The sequence below is a fragment of the Dendrobium catenatum genome, unplaced genomic scaffold, assembly GCF_001605985.2.
Source record: "Dendrobium catenatum unplaced genomic scaffold, ASM160598v2 fragScaff_scaffold_1557, whole genome shotgun sequence".
In the NCBI taxonomy this organism is placed as follows: Eukaryota; Viridiplantae; Streptophyta; class Magnoliopsida; order Asparagales; family Orchidaceae; genus Dendrobium; species Dendrobium catenatum.
The window spans coordinates 5,372,418-5,395,162 of record NW_021320019.1 but is presented as its reverse complement, the minus strand read 5'-3'; the positions used below and the strand labels follow the sequence as shown (position 1 = coordinate 5,395,162).

At 39.2% G+C, this 22,745-nt stretch overlaps 1 protein-coding gene across 4 annotated transcripts in view; it reads right to left on the bottom strand.

Annotated features, from left to right (window-relative positions):
* Nucleotides 1-22,745, bottom strand: part of LOC110111588 (chloroplast envelope membrane protein) — a 52,248-nt gene that overhangs the window by 13,712 nt on the left and 15,791 nt on the right. For 2 of the 4 annotated variants that reach the window (XM_020843516.2, XM_028700567.1), the window contains 2 exons: nucleotides 15,239-15,271; nucleotides 12,861-12,975 (listed from right to left, as the gene is read on the bottom strand). In XM_020843516.2, coding sequence (XP_020699175.1) covers nucleotides 12,861-12,975; nucleotides 15,239-15,271 — 148 coding nt within the window. The remainder of the gene's footprint in view (nucleotides 1-12,860; nucleotides 12,976-15,238; nucleotides 15,272-22,745) is intronic. The other 2 variants (XM_020843518.2, XM_020843519.2) reach the window with 1 other exon arrangement.

Sequence of the window (22,745 nt, the reverse complement as noted above, 5' to 3'; positions counted from 1 at the left end):
CAAATCTCCTTTTCTATTTTACTAAATCTGAAATTAATTTCAGATTTTTGTACCTTACCCTATTGGAAACCCTAACCCTAATTTCACAAAATAAGTCCCTTCCCCTCCTAGGCCTCCACCTCCCTCACTCTTCTTTCCTCTTGGATTTTATCCCCTCATGAATAGTATTCCAAGAGAAGGAGAAGACACACATCATCTCCCACTCCTCTTGCAAGTGGATGGCCGATCCTGAAGTAGATCACGGCTTCGCATACAATTCTCAAGGGCTGATAGATATTCTTCAATCGTCATTCTTCGACCCCGACTGGGAGATAGAAGACACCATCGACGATTACGTCGATCGTATCCTATTCCACTTAGATGAGACTATCGACGAACAACTACCCTCCGGACAGTGGCAAATCGTCAGACATCCACCCGCGTCTCCTCCTCCGTCTACCTTCCTATGGGTCAAGACCCTTGTTGTCCTATCACTTTTGGTGGCATCGCTAAGAATGGTGGCATCTTCTTTCCGCTAAATCCCTTCAAAGAGCGTGAGTGAGGGAAACTTGAGGTGACTATTCTAGATGTTATGTGATGGATTTAAAAGTTTACAACATTTAAGTTTATGTTTACGTTTGAAGTTATTTTAAGTTCTTGTTCTTCTATTGTGTAACCGATTATCATAACAATTTTGATATCCTTAAATTCTTAAATCCCATATGGTGAAACATTAGTTTATTGTTACTTATAGCATATTTTATTAATTTCTAAGCAATTCCTAGTTTGTTTTACATCATATTGGCATCAAAGCATGGTTGCATGCTATTTCATTTTAGGATCCCCTTCATACACATTCCCTAGACGTCTTAGCCTGCATTCACCTCCGCACAAAACATTTACATTATTGTTGTTTGTTGTCCCTACATCTCAACATCATTTAGTAAGCCTTAGGTGTTTTGGCATATAGGTATAGGTGTTGTTCTTTATTCCTTAGCATCCCTAGTTGTCACCTAGCTTACCTTAATGGACCCGGAACAGATTCATCACAGTTTAGACTTTATTGTAGGTCAGTTAGGTACCGTTACCCAACAACTACGAGATACACATGGTGATTTAGCTGACTTTAAGCGACAAGCTGGAGAACGACTTGACAACATCGAACGTTTAGGAAATCCCACAATTTATACCCCTTCTAGACTTGATTCTCTCTATGTCAAAGAGGCTCAAGTTAATGAAGGACCACCCTGAGATCCCTACTGTTATAACAACCTAAACTGAGTGACGATTGGCGTAAAACTTCCATCTTCCATACTTTCACCAAAATCGGTGACAAGAACTGTAAGGTTATCATCGATAGTGGAAGCTGCATTAACGCTATTCCGTCCACTATGATTTATAAGCTACACTTGAAAACAACTCTGCACTCGAACCCATATAAGGCCGCTTGGATCAACTCGACCGCCTTGGAAGTGAAAGAAAGGAGTCTTATTGATGTAGAACTATGAATGCTTTAAATGATAGATACAAGAATTTACATGCTTTCAAATAAGGGCAACAAGAATTAAATGTTAGCCACTTAACGAAAATGGAAAACAATAAATGAGTGCCTTAGTTTAGGCCAAGTCACACACTAATAGTTAAGATCACAAAATAATTATAAAATTCAACATAAGCAAATATAGGGGATTTCCAATAACATCCCTAGATTAACAAAGAGATTAGATGCATAGAAGTCCTATACTCATTCCCTACGTTTACTAAGCTTTGGCAGAGAACTTTGCACGATTCCTTATGCTTGATACACAACCACAATCGAAGGAGAATATGAAGGAAATTGAGGGGGAAAGAGTTCACCCTTGTCTTGGCAGGACGGTGATTTTCCACTGAATGGTGAAAAGTTGTTCTTCGATGGCTTCCGAAAGAGTGAATATAATACGCCCCAAGTATTCCTTGATGGAATTATCTACCTCCGGATTGATGTCGAAGAAAGGTGATTGGAGGATGTCGATGAAGCCTTGTTCATTGTAGACGAAGCCGGAGTCGAGTTCAGGATTTGCCATGCACAAGATACGTGGCATTGAAGTATTGTGGAAGATGCCCTTTGCTGTCCTTGAGGATTCCCCTTGAGAGAAAGAAGTTTCTCCAAGGAATCCAAGTGGAAGGAGGGATGGGAGGGTGGTCGGCCAAGGTAGGAGGCTTAGGAGAGTTTAGGTTCAGATTTTGGTGGAGTTAGGGTTAGGGGAGGGCTGGCTAGGTTAGAGAGGGAGATGGGGAAATATAGTTCAGATTTAAAAGGTGGAGGATGGAGGAAAATTAGGTAATCGTTTCCCTAATGGGGGTTTATGGAATGAGATTTAGTATTTGCTTAATTGGGAATCCCAAATTAAGGAGGATTTAATTCCAATCCAATTCAAAATTGATTTGGATTTGATTTGAAGAACTTTCCTAAAATAGAATTTTATTTTAGAAAATATTTAAAAATTGATTGAATAATTGAAATCAAGACTTTCCCAAAAGAGATTATGTATTGAAGGAAAGTAAAGATGAGGGGTTTTGAATTTTGGAGGCAAAGGGGGAGGGGGTAAACTGGAGGGTTGGCTAGGATTGGGGTGGGAACTTGGGTGGTTTGGAGATGAGGATGATTGGGTGCTAGCCGAATAGGGAGGGGGGGGGGGGGGGGGGGGGGGGGGGGGGTTGTGGTGTGAAGCTTGGCCGAGAGGTGGGATGTGGGCTTAGGGTTGACCGACGGTGAGGATGAGTGGAGGTGGCCGGCGGCTTTGGGAGAAAGGCCTTGGCCGTACGGTGGAAGGGAGGGGAAAGGAAGAAGAAGAGAAGATCAAGGTAGAAAAGAGCCACGAACCCAGACGCTTCCAAGGTTGGTGGGTGATCCATTTACCCTCTCATAGGGATTTCTCTCCAAAGCTCTCAAGCTCTCATGAAACACAAAGTTGCATAAATTTTCATTATAATTCTTCATTAACTTGAAAAGAGACATAAGGGGCTTATAAATAGCCTGATATAATGAAAGGGAACTAAAAGACAACATTGCCCCTAGGGCTTACATATGATCAGACTCTTAAGTAAGGGTATAAACAAAAAATACAAATAAAATAAATATATAATGCAAACAAATAAAACAAAAACATATAATGAATCAAAAATAGATCGGTGCGATCGTGACTGTAGATTATCGGCCACGTCTCTGATATACTTTCCATGATGTGATGTCCCCATCACTTATCCCCATTGAGTTTGTGGGATACAGGGAAAAGATATGGTGCGACGTTTTAACCATGGATGTTGTTCAGATCATCCTTGGTCACCCCTTCTTTTTTATAACGACGTTCATATATATGGGAGATCTAACACCTGCATGTTCGAGCACAATGGTAAGAAGATTAAGCTCTTACCCTCCCAACCTAAGTCTACCAAGGATGATGTAAAATCCACTCCCCTTAAACCTATCATAGGACTAAATATGTTAACCGCCAAAGACCTGGACACTGAACTAGGGTTAGGTTTGCCCGTATATGCCTTAGTAGCCCGGGAAGCGAGTGCGAATCTGGAAGAACCTATCCCAGAAGAGGTCAAATCATCCTTGAAACCTTTGCTAACGATTTCCCAAAAGATTTGCCCAACCAACTCCCACCTCTAAGGGACATCCAACATGTCACAGATTTAGTACCTAGAGCATCCCTGCCCATCCTTCCACACTATCGCATGAACCCATGGAGCATGCTGAACTTAAGAGACAGGTAGATGAGTTACTGCAACGTAGTTTTATTAGGAAAGCCTTAGTCCGTGTGTTGTCCCTGCACTCTTGACCCCCAAGAAGGATGGATCATGGAGAATATGTGTTGATAGCCGCACTATCAATAAAATCACAGTCAAGTATCATTTCCTTACTCCTCATCTAGATGGCATGTTAGATAAGATGATTGGAGCCAACCTATTTTCTAAGATTGACCTCAAGAGTGGCTATCACCAAATTAGAATCCGTGTTGGAGACGAATGAAAAACTGCTTTTAAAACTAAGGATGGGTTATACAAATGGACGATTATGCCTTTTGGTCTGAGTAACACACCAAATACGTTTATGAGAGTTATGACCCAAGTCCTCATACCCTTCCTAGAATAATTTGTAGTAGTTTACTTTGATGATATATTAATCTATAGTTTATTTTCAGAAGTCAGATTGAAAAAAAATATATATATATATTAATCTATAGTAATTCGATGGATCAACACCTAGATCACCTGAAGCAAGTTTGTGAAGTTTTGAGGATAAAACAATTGTATGCTAATCCTAAGAAGGGTATGTTCCTCACTAATAATGTGACTTTTCTCGGATTTATCATATCCTCCCAAGGCATCTCTGCTGACCATGAGAATGTGCGAGAAATTAATGAGCGACCTGAACCTAGAAATCTCAGAGATATTTGGAGTTTTTATGGATTGACCACTTTCTATCAGAAGTTTATTCGGAATTTTAGCACCATCGTAGCCCCCATAACTGATTGTCTGAAAAATGGAAAATTTCATTGGACTGTTCCTGCCTCTAAAGCTTTTGAGGAAATAAAGAAAAGAATGGTAGAGGCCCTAATTATATGTCTACCTGATTTTTCCATAATTTTTTAAGTAACTTGTGACGCCTCTAGTATCGGTATAGGCGGAGTCTTATCTTAAGTGGGACACCTTATTGCAAAATTTAGTGAAAAATTAAATGACATTAGGCAACGATACTCTACCTATGATAAGAAATTTCACGTCATCATTTAGTCCCTTAGATATTGGAGACATTACCTACTTCCACAAGAATTTGTTATCTTTTTTACCACGAAGCATTGTAATGCATCAATTTCCAAAAGAAACTCAATGCCCGACATGGTTGTTGGGTTGAATTCCTTCAAGAGTATACTTATAAAATCAGGCATAAGGTCGAATCTAAAAATAAGGTAGCAAGATGCCTTAAGCCGTCGGATAATTATAACTAAAGAAATGAGGGCAGAAGTGATTGGATTTGAACAAGTTAAAGAAAATTATATGGATTGCCCTGACTTTAAAGAAACATACACATTATTGACCAATGGAAGTGAATGCATAATTGATGATTTCTTCTTGGAAGACAAATATCTATTTAAGTCCCAAAAACTTTGCATTCCCAACACCTCACTTAGAGATTTCCTCATTTGGAATTATACGCGGGAGGTTTAGCAGGACACTTTCAACAAACTAAAACTATCGCTGCGGTCGAGCATAGATTTTTCTGGCCTAGTCTTAAGCGTGATGTTAGTAAACTAGTAAAGAGATGTCATACTTTCGACAAACTAAAACTATCGCTGCGTTCGCATCCCGTGCTTGATTGGTTTGTTGAGCAGGTGTAGGATTAGCAGTGATATTTCTCTGCATCATCATCTCAGTCATTTTGGCATTTAACTGAGCAATTTCTTTATCCTTCGCCTTCATCTGACGATGCATCTGCCTTTGTGCCTCTGCTAGTGTGGTAGCATCAGGGAACAAAGGATTTTCTTCGAATTCCTCCTCTTCTTCATTCTCCGAGGAGTCAGCATCTCTACCGGCAGTGGATCCAGCCCCATATTGCCGCTGGTATACCCGCAAAGGCGGTCGCTCATCATCATGTTCCACCATATAGACCACTTCAACTCCCATGGTCTCTTCATCATCTTCATCATCATCTTCTTATGTACGGATCTCCGAGCGGCGTCTCCACTGAATCTCCGGTTCATTACTTGGTATAAAAAAACTCTTCGATCCGCGGGCTGCGATCGAAGTTAGTTTCTTCTTGGGATGATGCAGTTTGTTGATGATGGGATCCCCTGGAGGATTCTCCGGGGTGTCGACCATCAAAGGAATGATCAATTGGGACCTTCTTAGGGACCCATTTTTGATGACTTCTATTAATGGGGGCGGATCTCTGGGAGGCTGCACCAGATGTCACGCCCGTACTTGTTTGTTTGTCAAGTGCTCTTCTTTCATATGGTCTTGACCTCCAAACTTGTTTGTCCTTTCGCTGGGCCCTTTCGACGGCGGATTCTTGGACACGTTGTCCAAATGTCACACCCCGATGTGCTTCCTGCGAAGTTGACTTAAATTTTTCTCGAGCCACCAAAGGTGGAAACTCTCTTGGTGGAGATCTTCTAGCCTCAATAACCATTGGCCTTTGGTACTTTTTCATCAAACCCTTTTCTTTCATTGTTTTCAGGACCCTGTGCACTTTGGCGGACAAAGTCTCGGGTTCTTTCTTCTTTTGAGGAGCAAGGGCTTGGGGTTGTTTCTCCCAAAATGATTGTTTAAGTTCACCAGTAGAGCTGTTCTGTTTTACCCATTTCAAATTCTTAAACTTATTCTGGGTAGGAACACTCGCTTCTGGTTCTTGAGCAGGTAGTGTGGATGGGTGGACTTGTAGCATCTGTTGAGCTCGCAGCTCTGCATTCATCCTTCTCCTCTGTCTTCTTGATGGCCTTCCTCCAGATGAGGAGGCCTCAGCATCATTCCTTCCAGGCATAGATATCCCAGTTGGCAGAGTGGTGGTAGCAGTAGGAATCACAGAAATTTGTTTCCCGGCTATGACCCTTCTTGTTGTCGGGATTTCAGAATTCATTAGCCTTTTAAAGACTGAGACCCTCTTCTGGGGGAACTCATTTGCAGTAACAACATGGGTTGGCTGAGCTCGTCGTGGTGGAGGATGCACGCGATGCGCAGCAACATCAGCAGCATAAGGCCTCCTAGAAGGCTTTTCAGAATCAATGCCGTATACTGGAACGGCAGCAGCACTCGCAGTAGCTACGGAGAACTATAGCCCACCAAATTGAATGGTGGCTCCAGAGTTTCCCGTGTTAATGATAGCATTTGCTAGTTGGATGTTGGCACCACTTCCTAGTTGAACGGTGAAAGGAGTGTTCTGGAGGTCCATTCTGCATAAAATGAAAGATGGCGATTAGTAATCAAGATCTGATATATTCCCCCATACTTTCAAAGCACAAGGACTCGACAGAACGAAATGATAAACATATATTCCTTATAATTTCAAAATACTTTTTTAGAGAATTTTTAATGAGTTTAATTAAAAAGACATTTAACTTTTAACTCATCAAATTTTGCTGCTACTATAGCTTAAATATACGACAAGAAAAAGATGGAAAGAGAAACCAATCCCTAGCGGAGTCACCACAAATCTGTGGGCTACGAAAATTCGGCCCCGGGCTCCGCTCGCTTTTCTTTTTATTCGGCGAGGGAGTTTTAACAGAATTAAGTTCCGGGGTAAATTTTGGAAGGCAGATGGGTTTGTAGATAAGACACTACCCAGAGATTTCGTCCTCATTTTGTGAGGACTTTATGATCTGAGTTCTAGTTTCCTATAGGCGCAAGCCCCTATAGTTAATTACCTCTCCCGATCACGAGAGAGAACTTTCGATTAAGGCTAGTCGTCAATCAGATACGTATAAAATATGTGTTATCTGGCATATAGTAGCGGCATTGAGTATTGGTATTTGAAAATGTTGGAAGTTTGGGAATTTGGGAAATTCGATATTTAAAATAGAAATTTCACCATTTTGCACTTAAAGCGGATGGTGGGGGAATAGATGATGGACCCGATCAAGATCCCATGGTACCGTCGTCCCGGGCCATCGTGGTCCCTAGTCTACTTAGTCAGAGGAGGTAGTCGACCCAACCCGACAGAAAGATCCTTGTCGGCAGCTATGGGTTGCTTCGTCCAAGGGGACCTTGTAGACCTGGGATGGGTATTTGCCTAAGGGGAAAATTTTAAATCCACCTCACCTAACAGAGGGCTTTGTGCCCTATCAATCATATCCTATTGATTCATATCTCAAGGATTTGATGTCATTAAGGAACGTAACGGCGCTGGCCATAACCGGTATTTCGTGGTACCATTTGGTGACAAAACCACTCGGTTCAGAGGGTCCCGGGTCATAACTGTTTACCTGCAGTGCCATTTGGCGGCGAAACTGCTGGTTAGAGGACACGTACCACGTCCTTACTAGCAGAAGATTGTTTGAGAATGGATCCTAGTAATACTTTCGACTAGGTATTTAGCTCTTTTGTGAGCTGAAGTAAATTTTGATTTGTCCACCCCGACAAACTGTTGCGGATGGTGGATGGATTTTGCTTTAAGCGATAAATGATTTGTTTCAATTTTTAAATATCTTAGAGCTTGATGATTTTTTGAATTTTTGTGAAATTTGGACTTTGTAGAAACTTTAGGACATTTTGAAATATCTGAGAGATTAACCCCTCCGGTTGAGATTCACATTCAACACGGCCATCATCGGGATGTTTGGGGTCAATTCTATTTATTTGATTGAACCTTGTCAACTCGGCCAAGCTGTTGATCGAGGATCGGATTTCTTGTAGGCTTTATGTTTTTGTTTGTGAATTCTCTAGATTATAGGCCTTGAATGCCTAACATGAATGTATTAAAACATAAAACAAATACACTGGTCGCCACAACCGGCTATATTTGTTTGATGGTCTGAACCCTGTCGACTTCTATTGATCCGTATAGAAGGATCAGATTCGGACTTAAATTCACTTGTTGACCCGCGCAGTATCCCTAGGCGTCACGTGTGTACCAATAACACGCTCGTCGGGGCCCATGCGGGTGCTTTAGAATTTCATTGATTTGACATACCCTTTTGTGTATCTATGTGTATACAAGCTACGGTGCACTTGTGCGGGGATATTTTGAAATAATTATAGTTGTGTAGGTAATTGTCATTATAATGCACACAACTTTTCACTTGAGAGCTTGTACACGCCTTCTGTCCGCTAGTACGAGTATTGCGGATCTGGTGGCGATGAGTTGTAGGTTGTAGACGCCTTCTGTCTGCTTGCATAAATGTTGCAGATCCGGTGGCGGGTTGTAGCAGCTTATGGATTGAATTGTTTGCTGCTTTGTACAGGTAGACTATCGTGCACTACTTATTATTTTCTGTAGGGGCATTGTAGTGCACTAACGAATCTCCTACTTTGCTCGTAGGCGACTTACTTTCCAGTGGTGATGCGCCTACTTTAATTAGGGGTCGTACAACCCATGACACATAAAAGTGCGCAGATTTGTTTCTTTTTGAAGACGTATGTTCACGGGCTGTACGAGCGACCTAACCTTAACAGCTGGCGCGCACGCTAGTTAGAGCACCCATAACTTGCAATGTGACGAACATTTTTTTATCACAAGGGGTTCAATCAGAAAATTACCGGGGATGTGCGGGGATTCCTACGTGTCTACAATCACAAGCATTTTGTAGGAAAGGTAATTTTTCTTTTTACTTTTATCCCCTCCTTTTTTAAGATAATTATCAGTCGTATTCACTTGTATTTAAACTCGTATTTACGTTCGTATTTCACCTGCTAGTGAATACTCTAAGAATCCAATGCTAGAGTCTCGAAATGGCATCTTAGGATACTATGTAGATGGGGCCCGCAGGTGTACCTTCTCCATCCTTTAGCAAAGGATCCTAGGCTGGTGGGGCCCACAGGTGTACATTCCCTGTCTTGTAGCAAGGGATCCTAGGCTAGTGGGGCCCACGAATAATTCAAACTCAATGTTATAAATAGGAGGGGGTTTCAACTCATTTCTTCTCATCCCATTTCTGTAAGGAGTTTGTGGAGAGGGACCTAGGTGTGCAAGTCAAGAGTTAGGAGGAAGGGGCATGATTCCTATCTATTGGCGAACAACTAATTCGCTTGAAGACTCACTGTATGTTGCATTTCACATTGATTTATATTTCTTTTGTATTTGTTTTCCAGTGTCGGGAGCCTAGGGTGTCGTATATTTTATTTTTTTTAACTTAAAACTTTTAAGTGGATTTTAATTTTTTTTTTTATTTTCTAAGTTATAAGTTTTGCTAAAAATTTTAGCAGCACTCCAGCATCGTCCCCGCGTAGGGGGCTGCATCGGAGTGTGTAAGGCCTTCCCCCTTGCCAAGAAAGGCAGTCACGGTAGGTGTCAGGTGACACCGCGGCCACAGTTCCAATCCCCGCTAGCTAACAAAAGCGGTCACAGGATCTTTGAGCACATATTTAAAGTATAGCATTTTCCCCGTCTAAAAACAGTGACAGGTACTTAATTAAATAATTTTTCTACGAATAACAAATTTCCCCGCCCGCTAAAAAAAGCGGTTACGGGTACTTAAGTTTCATGCATACGAATTTCTCCGCTCGCTAGAGCGTCACGGGTACTTAAGTTTCCTCGTCCGCTAAAAAAAGCGGTCACGAGTACTTATTTCATGCACAGAAATGTAAAATACTAGTTTTTACCTTGGGTACGCAGTAATCGAGGCGGCGACGGCGGATGACGGCAACGTAGGAACCTGCAATGTACAATTTAATTTTTTTTTTATTATTTGTGCAATAAAATTAATCACATACCCCTTTTATATTTAAAACAAAGTGTAGAGAAAAAAAAAAGGAATAGAGCTCTCTTTCTAGAGAGAGAAAGAGAGGGAAAGAGAGGATTTTTGGTGGAAGAGGTTTAGGGTGTGTAGGAAATTGGGGGAATGAGGTTAGAGAGAGAAAATCTCTCTTTCTCTAATTTTTGGAGAGAGAAAAAGAGAAGGAAACTCTCTTTCTAGAGAGAAAGGGAGGGAAAGATGGAATTTGAAGGGAATTTGCGTAGAGAGGGTTTATGAGGTGTAAGGAAGTGACAGGAGTGATTTAGAGAGAGAAAATCCCTCTCTTCTCAATTTTGGAGAGAGAAAGAGAGTAATGTTTTTCTCTAGGGAAGGAATTTTGAGGTATGGTGGAGAGGAAAGATACTTGGAGTGGAGATGGAGCCATTCATGAAGAGATTTCACTCTCATTCTAGAGAGAAAATTTTCTCTCTCTAGGTTAGAGAGAGAAAGTGAGGGATGGTGAAATATTTTTATTGGATGGGTGTAGGATATGTGTAGGAACATTTTTTGTGAAGGGATGTGGGTGGTTTGGTGAGTGGATGTGGAGATATGAAGAATTAGGGTTAGGGTTTGGTGTATGTCTTGAGAAAGAGAGGTTGGAGGAGGAAGAAGAAGATGAAGGAGAGGAAGGAGAAGAGAGTAGAGGAAGAAAATGGAAGAAAGTGATGGGGAATATGGAGGAAAGATGAAAGAAAAAGAAAAATGGAGAAGGGGAAGAAGAGGGAAGGAAGAAGAAGAAGAGGGAGAGAAAAATAATGGAGGAGGAAGGAGGAGAAGAGATCACCTTGAGCTTGGAGGGAGAAGAGAGGCCGGCGGCTTTGGCGTCAAGAAGAATCGCAAAGGAGGAGAGGGGGCGGCTCCTTAGGCGTGGAAATGTCGTGAAATGGGGAGAGGGGTTCGATCATGAGAGTGTATGAGGGAGTGAGGGGTAGTTTAGGTATTTTTATTTAAAGAAAATTCATTTTTTTATTTAAAAAGCTCTCTCTCCCTCTTTTTTTCTAAATTTTTTTTTAATTATATTGCACAAAAATAAAAATAAATTTTTAATCTTGCATCGAGATGATCGTCGCGTCGCCGCTCGCACAAGTCGCTGTCTCGATTCGCGCACCCAAAAATTTAATTTTTCGCCGACCGACGACCCCCACCAATATGGGTGTCGATCTTAACTATTTTCGTTGCTCCGGACGCATCGGCGTTGTCCGTTTCGCGATTTCGACGATTTTGGTTTTTTCGGTCGACACGCGTCGGGTGAGTTTTTGCGCGATTTCGAGCTCTTTCGCTTTTGAAACCCTCCTTGCGCGATCGACTCGATCCGACACTAATATTAGGGTCAACAAGTGCATACCCAGACTTCTTCCAGATCTGATTTCTTCTTACTAACATCATCTGTATTACCTTCCCTCATTCCAGGGTGAACCAATTCATTAACTTTCGTGGACTCCTTCACCAGTGAATTCAAGTTATCATTGTCTTCATTCAACAAACCATCTTCCATATGATTGTTCTCAGATAGGCTCTAGACACCATAGAATTATTCTTCTCATTAAGTAACTTTACTGGCCATCCCGTCTTCTCCATAGTCTCTTCTATGATTTTACCTTTCCCCTTACCAGGTACTTCCAGAAATTGTTTCTTCATCATTTGACCTCCTTCATTAATGGTTAAAGGTTTGTTCCCCATAGCACCATTTTTTAAACCATTAAAAACCAACGATCTATCATCTCCAAATGCCGGTGGTGACGATGAAACATCTCGAGCTCCTCTAAAGATAGCACGTCCTGTTGAACGACGATCATCCATCCCGCCGACGGCCGCTGGTGGCCGACAACTGTTCGTCGTCATTGAGCCGACGACGAAGCCGCGAAAATAGAGATTTCAAAATAACAGAATTTTGTAATCTCAGAGTCTCTCTCTCTAACCAAGGCAACATAGTCAGGGAGTAAAACCATAGCCATTAATTAGCAAACCAGCAAGAAAAGCACAATAGGGAGAAATGATGGAGCCGCCCACGACAACAACCCTAAGCAAGAAGCCCTCCCACTAAGCCCAGCATCAATTAAAAAAGCTAGTTTGGGTCAATGAAGAATATATAATTTACTTCTAGGATTTAAGCATCTTAATTGCCCGGTTTTCTAAAAAGCCTCAAAGGACCCTAGGCTAGAGTAGAATAACTATAATGTATGAAAACAAAAAGATAAGATTTTTAACTGAACTTAAAGTTGTTGAATGAATTGCTTCAAATATTCTCACTCTTGAAATTCAAATGGAAATCCAAATAATGTCAATCAATAAAAGTGGACGAAATTGTCGGTGCAGCACATACAACAATAATGTTAATGACAATTTAAAAAAAGAAAAAGGAAACCTTTTCAACAATTTTAAGAATACAATTCATGCTAATTAAAAAAAAAAGGAATTGACAAGCTAACCAATCTGCTAACTTACTTTGCTTTTATTTGCGTAAATTAGAATGAATAAAGTTACTCCATAAATCATATCCGACCAGATATTTCCAAAAGCTCTCCGATTTTCTAGTCTGTATTCATCTCTTAATTCTATCCTGATAAAGGAGGAGATAAAAAAGAAAGATTAAAAAGTAGGAATACTCACCAATCAGTAAAATTACCAATCATGTTCAACAAAAAGTAAACAAACAAAATCAATAATGGCAAGGAAATCTATCAATCTTTCATCTCGGACAAAAGCTTAAAGATCAAGCACAAATACAATCATTCGTATTAGATACTGGCTCATACTTTTTGTTTCCATTCAGAAAAGTAAGAGACTTTGGTTTAATCAATGGACTTGAAGATGTTGTTCTAGTAACTTTTAATGATTGTCTGCATTTTTATAACAATAAGCAAATCCATGTAATCCAAGTTAGAGTAGAGACTGGAGATGAAACTAAATCAATTAGGATATATAAAAAATAAGCTAACTCAAAAGAATAGCAACATTGTACCAAAACATAGATGGAAATACAAGTCTCGACTAATCCATTGGACATAGGTTATTAAGATGATCCAAACCTACTCCTTAATAGGAACCAAGGTCCATGATTAAGAAACTAAAAGAGGATTAGAACTTAATAAAATTTTCTGGAGGTTTTCTACAGTTCTATAAATCAACTTAAAGAACCTTGAGTATTACTTTATGATGTAGAAAACCTCTCTCAGGTTTTGGCCTTTAATTTGCTGTTCAAACCAGATCCTCTTCCTATATTCTAATTTGCTCCTTTGGCACATCAACAGCCAAGTTGAAATCTGACCCTTGTTCCTCCGTAATTCGCTAGCATGGATTTGGACGGGTTCTGAAGTTCAATGGAGCAGATCACAATCAGCAAAGTTGAAGATGAAGGTGAAGGATTTATGTGCTTCAATCGGAAAAAAAAGAGGGTTGTTCGGATTTGAACAATGAAGTGTTCGACCAAGATGAAGAAGGAGAAGAGGTATTCAACTACGAGCAAGTGAAGACAGACGTGAAGGTAGAGGAGCATTTGGCTGGTTCAGGGCTGTTTAGCAGCTTTGATCGAAGATAGGGAAAAAGAGGGAATGACCTATTCCATTCTGTGTTACGGAAATTGAAGAAGGAGAAGATTAGGAAGTTGATCTGTTTGTTGGAACTAAAATCAAGAGAGGAAATAGGGGAGTTCGAGTAATATCTAAACGGATCAATTCCGTCGAACCGGTTCTGTAGTGAATCCATCAAGACGAGCAGGCGAGTGCGATAATGATCGGGCAAGCAAACGAGCAGCTAAACCGCATGAGCGAGCAGGCTGGGGCAAAGCGAAGCGAACGATTGCAAGCGAATAGTGATCGACGCGACTCCATGCATGGGTAAATGACCGATTTTGCTCATTTTGGGAGAAAAGTCAGAAGAAGAGAAAGAGAGAGACATTGTAAAAGAGAAAGTTGAAGAAGAAGGATAGTTTTTGTATTTTTGAAGTTTGTTAAATAATCTATATGCTTGACGAAATGAAGAAGAAAGAGGAAGGTGAATTTCCATTTCAATGACAGTGAAAGAGTAAGTAATTTCTGTTCAAATTAGAAGGAAAAATTTATGTTGTGTGATTTTTTTCTTAATCTACTATTCTTAAATCTTACACAAGAATAAGTAAAGTCGGAGAAAGCTTTGATTTGATAACAACAATATCAAGCATTTATCCCACTGCATGAGAAGCCTTGATTTGACAAAAAGAAAATTTTATTTGAGATATTCACGCTATCTTTAAAAATGTATGAAACATATGATATTGTTTTGACAATATTTAAATTCTCCAAGTTAAATCTTTTATTTTGAATAGTGGGGAAATTAAGCTGAGGCAAAATACAGAAGCCAACAAAAGTTCTAAGTAAAAGCTTAGGTAAGAATTATATATGTTAATGGAGAATTAATTTGAAGTTAATGAAAGTATAATTTTAAGATCATTATGCATATTCATGTAATTATGTACGTGACCTTAGGTGTTGCATTAAATAAGCCACTTAAGAACCGAAGGAATTTGGAATAATTTCTGCACAAAAAACAGTGAAATGGGTTATTATATTTATTTTATACCATTAACATTTTTTTTTATTTTGTTCAATGCAACTATTTCATATTATATAATGTATGTAGACGTGGAATTCTACAGGAACTACCATACATTAAATGACGTAAAACTAAATAATCATAGTTAATAATATGGTATGTATGTAATGTCAAAACTGATATAAATTGATATGTGTATGAAAAGGAAATGAAATGAATACAATGAACTCCTATAAGGAAATAGAAAATTGTTGAAATGGATAAGGTAAATGCATGCAAAGACAAGAGTTCACCTCTTTATGGAATTGGTTGGGAATGCGACATACCTGTCCAAGATAAATGAAAAAAAAATAACAAAAATGAAAATAGTTGTACCCTCATTAATATAAAATTTAAACGGTGTTCCTGTAAAAAATGAAATATTAAAAGAGTAAAACTTAAAAGAAATGAAAATTTTAAAGAATGTTTTATCAATCAACAAATTGTAATATTTAAATTCATATTAAATATTATATGTTGGGTTTATTGTTCATAGTGATGTGTAGATGAGAATATTATTAGTAGAATTCAAGTTGGACGGTTGAAGTGGAGGAATGCATCAGGCATGTTGTGTGATAAAAATTTCCCCCTCAAATTTAAGGGAAAATTCTATAAGATGTGATGAGACGTGCAATGTTTTATGGTATAGAATGTTGGCAATTAAAAGAGAAGTGTAATATTAAGTTAAGTGTTGCAGAGATAAGGATGCTCAGGTGGATGAATGGTTTTGCTCATAGAGACAGGCTACAAAATGAGCATATATGTGAAAATATTGGAGTAGTTCCAATGGAAGATAAGATTAGAGAGAGTCGACTTAGATGGTTTGGCCACTTAAAATGGAGGCCTTCTGATGACCTAGTTAGGAAAGTAAATGTATTAGATTTGACTTATGTTAAAAAAGGTAGAGGTAGACCTAAAAAGACTTAGTTAAAAAATATTAGAAATGAACTTTCTTTATTAGATTTAAATGAAAATTTGACTCTTAATAGAACACAATGGAGAAAAAGGATTCATATAGCCGACCCCACATAGTGAGATAAAAGCTTGATGTTGTTCTATTAAATATTTATATGTATGTTCAATGAATAGATAAATTAGTTTAACTACTTATATGCAGATTTTATTGATAAACTATAAACTATAATTAACTACTAAGTTTGTTATTAAAAACTCAAAATTATTAAATTAAACTTTTCATGTAAACTCCCTATTGATGAAATGACTAATCGTGAAGGTTTCGTGAATAGAAGAAATGAGTCAACTGAAATAGATAAAAATTGTTTTAGCCTATTTTTAAATTGGAATTTGTTTTGGCGTAAAAATTGTTAAGAAAGGTTTCATGAACAATTATATTTGAATATTAGTTTATTGAGTAATTATTGTTATTGAAAGCTATGATATTCGTCTGATCGTCTAGTCCCCTCTCATAAACTTAAGCTTCTAAGCCGGGTTGTGATAGTTCGTACGATTTATTTGCTAGAATTGGAGGCAAAAATGAGGTTGAATTGATTGCTCGAATCAAAAGAAGTGAGAAGGAGATTGGACAAACAAATTTCATGTTTGAAAAAAAGGAGATTTATGATTTGATTTAACTTATGATTTATTGACAAAAAAAAAAAAAGACGGTACGATCTGTAGTCTTAGTTCAACCAAAAAACAATATCGGAAGTAAGAAATGCAATTTAATTAATCATTTCAATCATTTTATAAAATATGATATATAATGTAATTAGGAATATGCATTATAATTGGATGCATTCGACATTGTCTTTGGCAATGTTTAATGCGTTCGATGTTGCCCTTAATAATGTTCACCTATGGCATTATTTTTTTATGTTGGTTAACATTGTTAATGTTGTTTTACGCGGTAAAAAAAATGAGAAGTATAATTGATGTAAAGCATTAAAAGCAAACAAGTTCTAAGAAAATTTAGGTAAGGCAAAGAGTAAAAGGCTAACCGGGAATGCTACTGTGTACAAACGAAGAGATTCAAATAAAATAGATATGAATTGTGTTATATTTATTCAAACTAGTAATTGATGCGTAGTGGCTATTTTCAAGATTTTAGATGTTATTTATTTGATTGTTTAGTTATTATTGAAAGAACTAAATTACCATCCAACCGCTACTCCTAACTTGATATTCTAAATACTCAGGCCGATTTGCACTCCTTGTAAAATTTTATGCAATCACTTCCCCACCAGTGTATACAATTTTGTAGATACCCACCAAGAATATGTGTTATTTGCCACTCAAATTCAACCCAACCATCTATGGTAGAGGTGATAAAAAAGTGAAGATCAAAGGGGCTTTGTGGCATTCGCCCTAAGCCAAATTCAGATGATGTACTTTGTGTGAAGGAGTGCCTTTTAAACGTCAATTGAAGGGACAACGAGCCATCATCCCGAGTTATTATACCATGGTTTTGTTCACCAAGTCCATCAAGACATTAGCATATGAATGAAAGGGGTGCTCCTCTTCATTATGATATCCATCATGGCCAATACATCCAAAAATAGGTTCAAAAATTGGTTATCATGACCAGATACACACAAGTTAAGTGGTCCAATGTGAGCCGACACATGCTAGAAGAATTTTGTGAGAATTCTAGGTAAATTCTATTTTAGGATTAGAAGCTCATTTATTGGCAAAAATGATACTAAGAATAAACAATTTTATAGATACTAAACAAACTGTAAAAAGGAGGAAAACACTACTGAGAAATCACAAACTATAGAACATCAAATTTAAAAAACAAAATATAGCTTTTTTGTCCTGATTCAGCCCTAACCAAAGGTTGATCATTGGCCTACTAACACTTTATGTGTTGCCCTCTGATCTTCAATCAATGGTTTAATTCTAGGAGCCTTGATCTCCCTGTGTGATATCTAATTGATGATGCAATCTCTTCTTTGAACTCTTCACATTCGTTAAAAATAAAACTGTCAAAAATGTATGCAGTATATAAGTTTAAAAAATATTTTCTAAATTCCTAATATATATAGGAAGTGCAATTGATAAGGATATCCGACCATGAAGAGTCTACCAGAGAAGGGGCCGACGATCTACGGCCACGATCGCACCACTTTATTTTTGAGCTATCAATTGTATTAGATTTATTATTATTATTATATGTGTATTTAATTTATTATCGTAGTTTTTCCGTTTTTACCCTCATTTGGGGGAGTAGTTATTTGTGACCATTAAGGGGACTTTTGTTTTTTATCTTGCTATTGTATTTTGGCTATTTAAAGCTCCCTCTTCCTTTTGAGGGGATGATGATTATTATGAAAAGAAAATTTTGCACTTGTGTTTTGGGAGAGCTTGAGAGTTTTTGTGATAGTTGAAGTCTCAATGTGAGGGCAAAGTACAAACCATCAACCGCAGGAAGCATCCGGGCTCACGGTCCAACTCCTCATTCCCCTCCAAACTGCTGGCCACCACCTCCTTTCCATCTAAACTGCCAGCCCAAAGCTCCAAATCGCCAATCCTAACTCCACCTAGCCCCAAGCCCCACCCCTCCAATAGCCTCCTCCGGCCTCCCTCTCCCTAAACCCTAGCTGCCGGCCACTTCCACTCTTTCATTGGATCCAAAATTTCCCTAGCCTTTACTACTTTCCTAAATTAGATCATGATGAATTTGAAAGGATAATTCATTTAATTTTGAATCAATTTCAACTTTGAATTCTTTCCTAATTGAAATGAGTTATATTTATAAAGTCTCTCAATCAAATCAATTTGAAATTGAATTCAAATTAAAGGAGATATAGACATTAAATCTCTTTTAATTTAACTTGCTTTGTTTGGAAACTATTTGAAATTCTCATAAACTCCTCCCTCCCTCCCTTAGCCGCCGCCCTACCCACTCTTTTCTCTAAATTCTACTTCCATTAATGCTCCTAATTAACTCCCCAATCAATGCCCATTAAAGGTAGCCGCCGCCCCTCTTCTCTCATTCTCTCATTTATTATAGGGAAATTAAATCAATTTCCCTAATTATCTCCATCATCAAAACTAAAATTAATTTCAGAAATTTGAATTAATTCCTTCCTAACCAACAGCACAACTCTGAAATAAAAAATCAGCCCTCTTCTCCTAACTTTGGCCGACCACCCAAGCTCCCCCTCCTCCTTTACATCTCCTCTCCTATGCTTGGTACTTCACCTAAGGAAGAAGAAACAAAACTTCTCCCTCCCCAACACCTTGTTAGGCCTCCTTACTCGTGGATGGCCAATCCTGAACGTGAGCACGACTTCATACTCGACGACCAAGGGTTCATTGACATTCACCGATATGTTTTCTTCGACATTGAACAAGAGAACGACCTCTACGTTGAAGATTACGTGGAATGAATCCTCTTTTCCCTTGCCACCGCTATCGATCAATGACAACCACCTGTTCAGTGGCAACTTTCTTCCGAATCCTGACAAAGATGAACTCTCTCCCGAATCTTATTTCTTCCAAGTACCTCTCAATTGTGGCATCATAAAGATCATGCAAACTTTCTCCGCATAACGACTCATTAAAAGTGAGAGTGAGGGATCTTAAACAGTGACTACTCTAAATGATAATTAAGGGATTTCTTTAGAAAGCCCCATATTAAGCAAAATCTGATTTGATTGGTTATTTTGTGCTCTAAATCTTTATCATATAATTAATTGCTTGAACTAAATCACTGTTTTATTGTTTTCATTCATCGTTTAAATCGTTGGAAGTGATTAATTGCACTTGCTCTTTCAAAAGAATATAATTTCAAAGGTAAACCATCAACAAACACATTTAGTCCTATATCATTTGGTATTAGAGCATGGTTACATTTAGGTGCCTATTAGGATTTCTTTCTTACATGTTTTAGCATCTAAATCGTATCTTACACGCATTATAATTATTTACATGTTATCATATTCTTTTTTCTTTCAAATCTGCATAATTTTGAGTCACCCTTAGACATAGGATGGACCCAGAATAGATTCATAGGACTTTAGATCTATTGGTAGGTCAAATGAGCACGATCAGTCAACAAATTAGAGAAAAGCAAACCGATCTAGTTGAGCTCCATCGCCAAATGACGGAACGATTTGACACACTAGATCGAGTTAGGAATCATCCTACACCTTACACATCTTCTAGGCCTCCCATGTATGGGGACGACACTTTATGGGATGTGGGACACCGGTGTGCCCCTTATCGAGCTCCAGTACGATCATGACCTAAATAACGATCTTGATACACTTTTGTTGAAGAACATTAAGGTCGATGCCCCAACCTTTGACGGTACTCTCGATCCTCAGCTCTTTCCGGACTGGATCAAGAGCATGGATAGTTTTTTTAAATGGTACAACATTTTTTAGGCTAGAAAAGTTAGATTTGCTGAAATGAAATTCACTGGTCGAGCTAGTCAATATTGGGCAAACCTAGAAAGCCTTAGGGAATCCCGCAATGAATATCCCATCACTGATTGGCCTTCAATGAAACGCGAGCTCAAACAAAAGTATTTGCCTCCCTTGTACTTCCCTAGGCTCCTGGATAGGTGGAATAGGTTAACCCGGGGCAATAAACAGGTAAAGGAATATATTGCAGCCTTTGATGACTACTTGATTCACTGCAAGGGGGAGACCTCTACTACCCCCGCTCAAATTCTATCCATGTTCCGTACTGGGTTGCACGAGGACCCATGCAACAAACTGTTTGCCCATAGCGTCACAACTCTTGAAAATGCGTACAACCTAGTCTTAGACCTTGAGGAGACTCGTCCTCAGCACCCTAGTCGATACCAGGATTCTAGACCCTCCTACAGACGCTCCAGGGGTTCGGCCCCTCACCACTCCAGTTCCGACCAACTCCAGGTAACACTAACCGACCACCTTTTGGTCCTTGTACGCCCCATCCCGACTAGCCTCCAACCCCTGATAGTTTTAGGTCCCACCCAAGGACCAAGTGCTTTCGATGTCAGAGGTATGGGCATATCTCTTCTCAGTGTTCTAGTCCTTATAAAGTCACCATTATTGAGGAGATCACTGAAGAGGAGCTTGAGCTCGAAGCTGACCAGATTCACCAAGTTTAAGATGATGGTGAATTCTTTGAGGAGGAGGATGACACTGTTGTTGTTCACTGTATACATAAAGTAGACACCTCTCCCATCTACGTGGTGAGATGTGCACTGTCACAACCTATTGCCACTAATGATAGGCACAGGACTTCAATCTTTACACCTACACCAAAATTAAAGATAAAAACTGTAAATTCATAATGGATAGTGGCAGTTGCAACAATGTTTTCTCCTCTAACATGGTGTCTAGACATAGTCTGTCTATCGTTCCTCACCCAAAGCCCTACAAGGTAGCTTGGGTTAACGTCACTGCCTTAGAGGTGAAGAAACGAAGCCTCATACCCATCTCATTCGCTGACTATAAGGAGAATGTATGGTGTGATGTTCTAGTGATGGATGTTGGACAAATCATCCTAGAGCGTCCCTAACTCATTGATAATGATGTTCACATCTATGGGCATTCAAACACATGCGTGTTTGAACATGCAAGCAAAAAGATCAAACTTCTGTCAACGCAACCCAGGGTTAAGGACAACCCTAAACCCAATCTAGTCAAGCCTAAGAAGGGGTTGAACCTTGTGACAGCCAAGGTCCTGGATTCTAAAATAGCACTTGGCGCACCTCTGTACGCTTTGGTTGACAGTGAGACTTCCACTAAGTCTGATGAGCCTGTTCCTCAGGAGGTCCAACCCAAACTGAATGACTTTGCTGATGTTTTCCCTGATAATCTCCCTTATCAACTTCCTCTATTAAGAGACATCCATCATGCTATTGATCTTGTCCCCAGTGCCTCACTTCCCAACCTACCCCACTATCGCATGAACCCCACAGAACATGATGAGCTTAAAAAGTATGTGGATAAATTATTGCAGCTACATCAAGGAAAGTCTCAGCCCTTGTGTTGTACTAACTCTTCTTACACCGAAGAAGGATGGTACTTGGAGAATATGCATTGATAGTAGTGTCATCAACAAAATAACAATTAAATATCATTTTCCTATTATGGGTTAGATGATATGCTTGACATGATGACAGGGGCAACTCTTTTCTCCAAGATTGACCTTTAGAGTTGATACCACCAAATCCAGATCTGACCCAGTGATGAGTGGAAGGCTTCCTCTAAGACCAAGGGTGGTTTATACGAGTGGATGGTCATGCATTTCGGGTTGAATAATGCCCCAAGTACTTTCATGAGAGTCATTACCCAAGTGTTGCGCCCTTTCATGGGAAAGTTTATCGTTGTCTACTTTGACGATATCCTTATCTCTAGCCAATCCATGAGTCAGCACTTAGACCACTTGAGGCAGGTCTGTGAAGTCTTAAGGAAGGAGCAGCTTTACACTAACCCTAAGAAATGCACTTTCCTTGTTGACCGACTAAGTTTTCTGGGCTTTATTGTGTCTGCCCAAGGGGTCTTTGTAGACCCCGAGAAGGTGAAAGCCATTCCATAATGGTCATTTCCTTAGAACATCCGGGAAGTCCGCAGCTTCCACGGCTTAGCCACTTTCTATAGGAGATTCATCAAAAACTTTAGAGCCATTGTGTCTCCTATCACTGATTGTTTCAAGAAATGGGAATTTCACTGGACCCCAGCTTCCACCAAAGCCTTTGAAGAAATAAAGAAAAGAATGGTGGAAGCCCCAGTGATGAGATTTCCTGACTTCTCCAAGGTCTTCCAAGTTACCTGCGATACCATGGGGGTCGGAATGGAG